Source organism: Gopherus flavomarginatus (genome assembly GCF_025201925.1).
Source record: "Gopherus flavomarginatus isolate rGopFla2 chromosome 11 unlocalized genomic scaffold, rGopFla2.mat.asm SUPER_11_unloc_1, whole genome shotgun sequence".
NCBI lineage: Eukaryota > Metazoa > Chordata > Testudines > Testudinidae > Gopherus > Gopherus flavomarginatus.
The window spans coordinates 528,378-537,445 of record NW_026114602.1 but is presented as its reverse complement, the minus strand read 5'-3'; the positions used below and the strand labels follow the sequence as shown (position 1 = coordinate 537,445).

The window sequence follows — 9,068 nt, the reverse complement described above, 5'->3', positions numbered from 1 at the left end:
AACAGTGGCTGGAAAAATTTAGACTTTAATATTAATATTGTTCCCAAAATTTTGTCAATATTTCATATCGAAAAGAAAAAGAAAAACTGAGAGCTGGTCAAAAAAACCACATAAATATCCTTCTCTGCTCCATTTTTTGTAGTGATTTTTTTTTACAAAAGTAAAAACAAAAGTGGATTTATCCTAATTTTAATCAAAATTTTGAAATATTCAAGCTGGAATTTTCAAAGGAACTTGAGGGCAGTTTGATGCCTAATTTGTCTTGCTGACTGGAAAATCCGACCATAGGAATTCAATGGGAATTCTGCTTAATTTCAATGGGAGTGGAGCACCTAACTCTCTGAGGCTCCATTGAAAATCTCAATGTAAGGCTTTTCTGACTAGCTCTAGAGTTATCCTATTGCAGCGTTAGATAACACTTTTGGGTTAACATCTTAATCTGCATGAGATGGAAACTGATACAGAGGAAGAAGAAGAAGAGGAAAATGAAGGAGCTAAAGAGGGACAAAGGGATAAGGGAGTTAGAAGAACAATGCTGAATTAGAGAGAATGAGGATGCCAGTTGAGGAGCTACTAACAGATGAGATGTGGCAAAACCAAAAATGATTAAAGGTCTAGAAAACATGACCTGTGAGGGAAGATTGAAAAAAAACCTGGGTTTCTTTATTCTGGAGAAAAGAAGACTGAGAGGGGACGTGTTAACTGTTTTCAAGTACATAAAATGTTATTACAAGGAAAGGGAGGAAAATTGCTCTTCTTAACCTCTAGGACAAGAAACAATGGACTTAAATTGATCAAGGGAGGTTTAGATTGGACATTAGGAAAAACTTCCTAACTATCAGGGAGGTTAAGCACTGGAATAAATTGCCAAAGGAGGTTGTGGAATCTCCATCATTGAGGATTTTTAAAAGCAGGTTAGACAAACACCTGTCAGGAATGGTCTAGATAATACGTAGTCCTGCCATGAGTGCAGGGGACTGGACTAGATGACCTCTCAAAGTCTCTTCTAGTTCTATAATTCTATTATTATAACATTATTTGATCATGAAAGGGTGATCACACAAGTGTGTCTTGCAGTGTCTCCCAGGACTGAGGTTCAAAGGCTCAAGGACACCTCTCTTAAACCAAACATGGCCAAACTACTCAGGCTAAATCAAACAGCCATCGATGGATTCATCCTCTTAGGATTCTCCGATCTCTGCGAATCTCAGGTGCTGCTCTTTCTGTCTTTCTCATTATTTACATTTCAACGATCACAGGAAATGTCTTGATTGTCGTAACAGTTCTGTTGCAGCATCGCCTTCATACCCCCATATACTGGTTCCTCAGCATATTGTCCTTCCTGGAAATCTGCTACACCACAAATATCATTCCCAGGATGCTACTTGGTTTCCTGTTGGAGAAGAGTATAATATTATTCCCTGTCTGCATGATACAATTCTACCTCTTTGCTTTATTGGGAGCCACGGAGTGCTTGCTCCTTGAAATGATGACTTATGATCGGTACCTGGCTATATGCTATCCACTGCACTATGCAGCTGTCATGACTGGCAGGGCCTGCACCCAGTTAGTAGCTGGTTCCTGGGCATGTGGTTTTCTGATACCCATGATAACAGTATCTGTGGTGTCCCATCTGACATTCTGTGGTCCCAATGAAATCAACCATTTTTTCTGTGATTTCAAACCTCTCGTAAAACTCTCCTACACGGACTCCTACTCAGTCAAAACCACTGTTAGCATCTTGTCCTTGATTGTAACCTTGGTCCCATTTCTCTTAATCCTCGTGTCCTACACTCACCTCCTCAGGGCCATCCTGAGAATTCCTTCCACTATCGGGAGGAAAAAGGCCTTCTCCACCTGCTCCTCCCACCTCATTGTGATCATCACTTTCTATGGGACCCTGATTGTCATGTACGTGGCCCCCTCAGCAAACGACTCGCCAGCTCTTAACAAGGTCTTCTCCCTGCTGTACACCACACTGACCCCCACGTTTAATCTCATCATATACAGCCTCAGAAATCAGGAAGTTAGAGAGGGTGTGAAGAACCTCCTAAGGGCAATGGTTTTAGGGGTGCCAAATTCAAGATCACATTATGCAAATAAGAATAGGAGCATCTATCTAATCTATCTATCTGTCTATCTATCTATCTATCTATCCAATACACCCTACACCATGATGTCTATGTGATCATCCTTCTTTTTTAAGCCCTCTTGAAATCAGTCACAAACATTGCAATGACCTTGAAAACCCTGACAGTTAGGGGATTTGGTGAGTAACTTATGATGAAGGATTTCTGGAGCTACCTATAACCCTTGGAAATGATAGAAATGCTGGGGAAGTTGATTGTAAATTAAGAATGGCCCTGTAGCTAAAACAGAGGACTGACAGTTAAGAGATTTTGGTGCTGGTCCTGACTTTGCTGGCAGTCTCATTTTGCAAGTCATTTCCTTTCTTAGTGCCTCAGTTTCCGTATGTGTAAAATGTATTGCTATTAATCTCTGTAATGTATAGCTTTAAAATCCTTGTGTATTAGACTTCATAGAGACGATATTATGTACTAATATCATTGTTGTTGTCACAGTTTCAGGGTTAAATGCAACATTGGCCCTCTTCCCCCATACCTCCAGCCTTCCACTTAAGGTTTTAGGCTTCCAAGCTGTCACTTCTTTAAACTGAGGGGGTTTAAAGCTTGCAGTCCCCTGAATCTCAATAGGTCTAACTGGTGTCTAGTACCAGTGGTTAACAATTTTTATTATTGGAGATATACCAATCTCCTAGAACCAGAAGGGACCTTGAAAGGACATTGAGTCCAGCCCCCTGCCTTTACTAGCAGGACCAAGTACTGATTTTGCCCCAGATCCCTAAGTGGCCCCCTCAAGGATTGAGCTTACAACCCCAGATTTAGTAGGCCAATGCTCAAACCACTTAGCTATCCCTCCCCCTTCTGCAATGGTGATAATGGTGTATAGCAGTTGCCAGCCAGCCTTCAAAAAGCAAAATACATTTATTCTTAGAGCAAAAGCATACAGAGAAAACATGGCAAAAAACAATAAAAGAATCTATATCAGCAGTTCTCAACCCACTGCCCACAGACTGCATGCGGCCTAATTAGCACACACCTGTGGCCTAGCTGTGTGCTAAAGGCTGCAGGGCTGCATGAGGCCAAGTTACCAGCTGCCTTGCTGCCCACTGCCACAGGGTCTGGTATGCCCGGCTGAGCAGGGCTAGGGGTCAGGGTCACCAGCCGGCCCCACATGGCAGGGTCCAGGGCTACTGCCTTGCCAGTGCCGAATGGTGAATTCTGGAACTGCTGCCTGGCAGAGGGTCCAAGGTCGGCATTGAGGCTGTCTGCCAACCCATGGGGTCCGTATGCGGGCTGCCACCTGGCTGCACTGGCTCCATGTGGCCAAGTGCAGTGCCGGGGCTGCCACTGTGCCCTGCACAGATGGATCCATAGTGCTTGCACTCCTGGCCCCACTCTGGGAGGCACTGTGCATAGGGAGCCTGTGGGGGGGACAGAGCTGGGGAGGATATGCTGTGGTTCTCAACCTGAGACCCAGATGATACATTGTGGCCCCCATGCATCCCATAATGCTAAATAGGTTGAGAACCACTGATCTATATCCATGCCAAAAGTTTACCAGAGGTCACCCCCCTACGCTCCAGCCTAGGCTGTGGTGTCAGTTTTTAAACCCCCACAACTGGTTTTGTCCCCATCATTACAAGTACAAGTCAGTTTTTAAACCAGGAATCAGACCCCAACTGGACAGTTCATCTGTTTCTTTATGCAGCTATGGCCTTTGATCTCCAAGCCCCTTGGAACAGGTAATTACCAGCCAATTACCCTCTCTTCATCAAGAGCATAGCTGAGATTGTTCAATTTTGATTAACCCACCCCCAAGGATTCCCCAGGAACCCACTTAGAGCTTATATTGTCCCGAAAGTCCATGTCAGTCTAGCACATTTCAATACAGTCATTTGAACTTCTTGCACTCCCCAGGACCCCCATTTGTTACAATTACTAATACTACAATGGAAGTGTTGCACCAAGTAACTGCAGATATACTTACAGGCAACTGAGAGCCCATGGTGCCATGAACTGAGGCATCTGAGTCAAATAATTCACCCTCTGTACAGCCAATGACATTGCTGCATGCAAATTAGCTGTAGGGATAAGGGGATTGGTTGAAATACCTCTGATATCACAACAGTCTAGGACTCCTGCGTTGAATGTAGCTGAAAGCACATGCTGTGAAATGGGTGTAATTCTGAAAGTCTAAATGGCTGAGCACTTAAAAATTGGGAGATAAACAAGGGCAAGTCATGCCTGACTAACCTAATTGTCCTCTATGAGGAGATAACTGAGTCTGTGGATGAAGGGAAAGCAGTGGATGTGTTATTCCTTGACTTTAGCAAAGCTTCTGATATGGTCTCCCACAGTATTTTTGCCAGCAAGTTAAAGAAGTATGGGCTGGATGATTGGACTATAAGGTAGATAGAAAGCTGGCTAGATTGTTGGTCTCAACAAGTAGTGATCAACGGCAGCCGATTGCAAGTGGAGTGCCCCAAGGGTCAGTCTTGGGGCAGGTTTTGTTCAATATCTTCATTAATGATCTGAAGGATGGTGTGCACTGCACTCTCAGCAATTTTGCAGATTACACTAAACTTGGAGGAGTGGTAGATACACTGAAGAGTAGGGAAAGGATACAGAGGGACCTAGACAAATTAGAGGACTGAGTCAAAAGAAACCTGATGAGGTTCAACAAGGACAAGTGCAGAGTCCTGCACTTAGGATGGAAGAATCCCATTCACTCTTACAGACTAGGGACTGAGTGGTTAGGAAGTAGTTCTGCAGAAAAGGACCTGGGGGTTACAGTGGACGAGAAGCTGGATATGAGTCAACAGTGTGCCCTTGTTGCCAAGAAGGCTAACGGCATTTTGGCCTGTATAAGTAGGGGCATTGCCAGTAGATCGAGGGATGTGACCATTCCCCTCTATTCAACATTGGTGAGGCCTCATCTGTAGTACTATGTCCAGTTTTGGGCCCTACACTACAAGAAGGATGTGGAAAAATTGGAAAGAGTCCAGTGGAGAGCAACAAAAATGATTAGGGGGCTGGAGCACATGACCTACAAGGAGTGGCTGAGGAACTGGGATTGTTTAGTCTGCAGAAGAGAAGAATGAGGGGGGATTTGATAGCTGCTTTCAACTACCTGAAAGGGGGATCCAAAGAAGATGGAGCTCAGCTGTTCTCAGTGGTACCTGATGACAGAACAAGTAGTAATGGTCTCTAGTTGCAGTGGGGAGGTTTAGGTTGGATATTAGGAAAACTATTTAACTAGGAGAGTGGTGAAGCACTGGAATGGGTTACCTAAGGAGGTTGTGGAACCCTAACCCTTAGAGGTTTTTAAGCCCTGGCTGGGATGATGTAGTTGGGGATTGGTCCTGCTTTGAGCCGGGGGTTGGACTAGATGACCTCCTGAGGTCCCTTCCAACCCTGATGTTCTATGATTCTATGAACAGACCAGAAAACCCACCCCTGGCTCCTTGTCCCAGTCCCATTCTACTTGCCTACTCAGTCCAGGTCTCCACTGCTTAAGGCTTGTCATCTCAGTCCCAGTCTCCTTGCCCAGGCAGTCCAATTCCCTCTTCCCAGCTGGATGCGAGGAGGACTGTCTGGCTGGAGTGGTGGGGTGAAGAGTCTGGCTAGAGGGGTAGGGGGCCTGTTGAAGGAACTGCCTGGATCGGTGGGGCAAATGGTTGGCTTTAGGGGATGACCAGAGTGGGGGAGAACATAATGGAAGGGGACTGGAAGCGAGGGGTCTGGCTGGGTGAGATTGGCCAAAGTGGGAGCCATGCTGGATTTACTAGACAAAGCATAAATATACAGAGACTTGTAAGGATTAGATTTTAATCAGTGAAATGATTTCATCATACACATGCACAACTGCAGGGAGGAAAATGCCATCAATAATCAAAATTTCCAGGAAGGCAAAGAAAAATGCTGCTTGAGAGAACTTATGAGTTTGAGTTAAGGATATTTCCTTTGTAAATTTAGATGTGTGGTGTTGACAGTTTGGGTGTGTTAACAAATACAAAGCTTTAAAATTTTTGAATCTGAACATCCACAGTGTTGTGGAAAAGACCACTACCTATTCGATTTTGGTCAGACAGGTCGAGGCACCTTTATTGATAAAACAAGAGTACAAGTATGCATACAGGGAGAGACAGAAAATCCCATGCAAGGGGAAAAACTGCTCTGTCCCTTACAATTTTCACCAAGCTTATAAAGGCTAAAACTGCAAAACGTCATATTGATTACACAAGTTATTTGCTTATTTTTGGTAGTTAATATTGCAGATCAGCAGGTTATTTACCGTAAATTCAGCGTGGGGTATTTCCAGTTAGGGGCTTTTGCAATTACATTGTCTTATGACTTCTTGATTGCGAATACATATTGCACAAGCTATTAGCATATTGCATAGGTCACGCATTTTGGCAGTGATTAAGCTGGTCACTTGACAATGCCAACTGGCAATTTTCTATAAGCAAGCAGTCTTATTATGCTATATTTCGCTTAAAGCCAGACTGGCATGAAAAGACCCCTGGTCCCTCCCTGCTTAGTTCCTCTTTTGTCAGTGTTCCATACCCATATTTCTTAATACTTGGTTTCCTCTCCACCCAGTGGGTCAGACATTACTGATAAACAAGTTAGGCCTGGATATATGGGCCTATAAACCAATAAAGCTAAAAGCATTATTATTACAATATTATATATTAAAATTACAGAGGCTTATATCAATGTCAGGGATCTGCAGCCGGGACTGATTTGCCTTATTATTTCAGTCAGGGTCCCGCTGCAGTATCCATGGCAGTGACAGCAAATTCTTAGGCACTGGTTAAACAAGATTTTATGAAAACAAAGGTTTACAAGTATTTAATTATATTCAAACCGTAGATGCTCATATTACTGTTGGGGATCTACCACTAGGGTACTTGATCGTACATGGTCTTCAATCAGAACCCTAGGGCAGGAGCCACACCAGTGACAGCAAGATTCTAAAGGCAGTGGCTAAACAAGGGCAGAAAGCTACAAGTATTCAATTATATATCAGGACCACAGATGCCTGTATTACCGTTGGTAACCCTCCACAAGAGTACTGTTCGTGCATTATTTTCTGACCAGAACCCTAGGGCGGGGTCCACACCAGCAACAGCAAACCTGTAGAGGCAGTGGCCGAAGATGGCCCCAGTTGGCCGGCACTAAAGCTACATATAAAGGGTGGGGTTTATGATTCCTTACAACAGTCATAAAATAATGATTGTCATCACAACCCCTCTCTTATTTCTTCCCGCTGTGAACATTAAAAATCAATAAACAGAAATAAAAAATGCTTAAATCCCACAGTTTTGTGCAAATGTGAACATTTAAAGCCAATACAGATTTGAAAAACGCTCAAAAAATCAATGTCATCACTCTAAAATTATTTAAAAAAAAATTCTGCCAAGCCTAAATGAAAATAAAATTACAAAAATACTAATATATATATATATATATAAAAAAGTGTAAAATAAAATAAAAACACTGTATATGTAATACATAAAAAAAACTATATATATATATATAAACCCTTCTGCCCCTCTGAATTGCAGCGACAAGGGCCAGGTTCAGTCTCTAAGGGTTCTGTTTCAATAACACAATGCAAAACCAGCTTGAGGCCCCATCCAGTGACCTGGGACACTTACATACCACCCCCTGGGTGCCTCTAGGAGGCAATACTTCCCCTCTCGCAAGCACGGAGTCTGAGTGTAGCAAAAGCCTTTTAATAAAGGAGGGAAACAATGCGGTCATAAAACAGTTTCATTGTCCTTGATTCACATATTCAAGGTAACAACACTTTATTCATCCTGCCCCAATAACAGAGAAACTAGGGATTCCACAGCTGCCAAAGTGACCATTTTGGGCTGCCATGGGCTCATGCTAGGTGGTGTGGGTGTGCCTGTGCAAACGAGATCAGCTCCTGAAGTTCTTTTCCACACTCGCCATAATTCACCACCAGATGTCAGGGTAGAGCTCATCCTGACTCTGCTTACATATATATAAAAGGAAAAGTTGAAAATAATAAGGTGTTTGTTGAAAGTCCATGCGACTTGTGCTCCTGTATCACAGGTGAGGAGCTTTGGTGTGTGCTCCCGTGCCCCCCCACTCTGTCCTGTCCCCTGTGGGGATGGGGCTAGGCAGCAGTCTCACTCTGGCCATGTGGCCACCCCAGCCTGGGAGTGAGGGCCGGTGCCCTTCCCGGCTTCCGGACCCACAGACAAAGCCCGGGGGGAATCGCTCCCATTTATACTTGCTGGACACAAGGCTCTTGTTCGTGGTGTACAGGAGGCCAGGCGACCCCCCGTTATACACTGAGCAATGAGGGCTCAGTCTCTCCCTGTGGGGCAGAGGAGAGACCCTGCGCTCCAAGGTTGTTTTGAAAACCAGTTTCATGACTGGCCAGGCTATGGTGTTAAAGTTTTGTTTGTTTCTCCTTGATGAAAACCTGTCCCCTTGATTGACTCATTCCCTCTAAGCAACCCACCCTCCCCTTCAATCATAGCTTGCTTTCTAAGGAAATAAAGTCACTATCATTTAAAAATCATGTATTCTTTATTAACTGATTATAAAAGGAGGGATAGAACTGACAAGGTAGTCTGGGTGGGTTTTGGGAGGAGGATAGAAAAGGAAAATAATGACAGCCTTTTGCTTGGGCTGTCCACAGGGGTGGAGTGGGCTGGTGCATGGAGCCTCCCCCCCCCTGCATTCTTACACATCTGGGTGAGGAGGCTATGGAACTTGAGGAGGTGAGAGGGCGGTTATTCAGGGTCTGTAGTAGCACTCTGTGATCCTGCTACCGTTCCTGAAGCTCCACTAGATGCCGGAGCATGTCAGTTTGATCACGCAGCAGCCCCAGTGTTGCATCCTGCCGCCGCTGATCCTCCTGCCGACGCATCTCATCTCGACCGTCCCTCCTGTCCTCATGTTCACTGGCATCTTTCCTGTACTTTGATGCCGCGTCCTTCC

The 9,068-nt window shown here is 44.4% G+C and overlaps 1 protein-coding gene across 1 annotated transcript; it reads left to right on the top strand.

The window, feature by feature from the left end:
• The first annotated feature begins 448 nt into the window (after positions 1 to 448).
• On the top strand, positions 449 to 2,594 carry LOC127040865 (olfactory receptor 11A1-like). The gene is made up of 3 exons (XM_050935424.1): positions 449 to 520; positions 1,295 to 2,056; positions 2,583 to 2,594. The coding sequence occupies exons 1-3, from the start codon at positions 449 to 451 to the stop codon at positions 2,592 to 2,594; spliced, it is 846 nt and encodes a 281-aa protein (XP_050791381.1).
• The last annotated feature ends 6,474 nt before the right edge of the window (positions 2,595 to 9,068 follow it).

Coding starts and splice junctions, on each gene's coding strand:
- LOC127040865 (XM_050935424.1), top strand. CDS start 449: ATGGAAACTGATACAGAGGAAGAAGAAGAAGAGGAAAATGAAGGAGCT. Junction 521..1,294: donor AGGGACAAAGGGATAAGGGA/GTTAGAAGAACA, acceptor GTTCTGTTGCAG/CATCGCCTTCATACCCCCAT.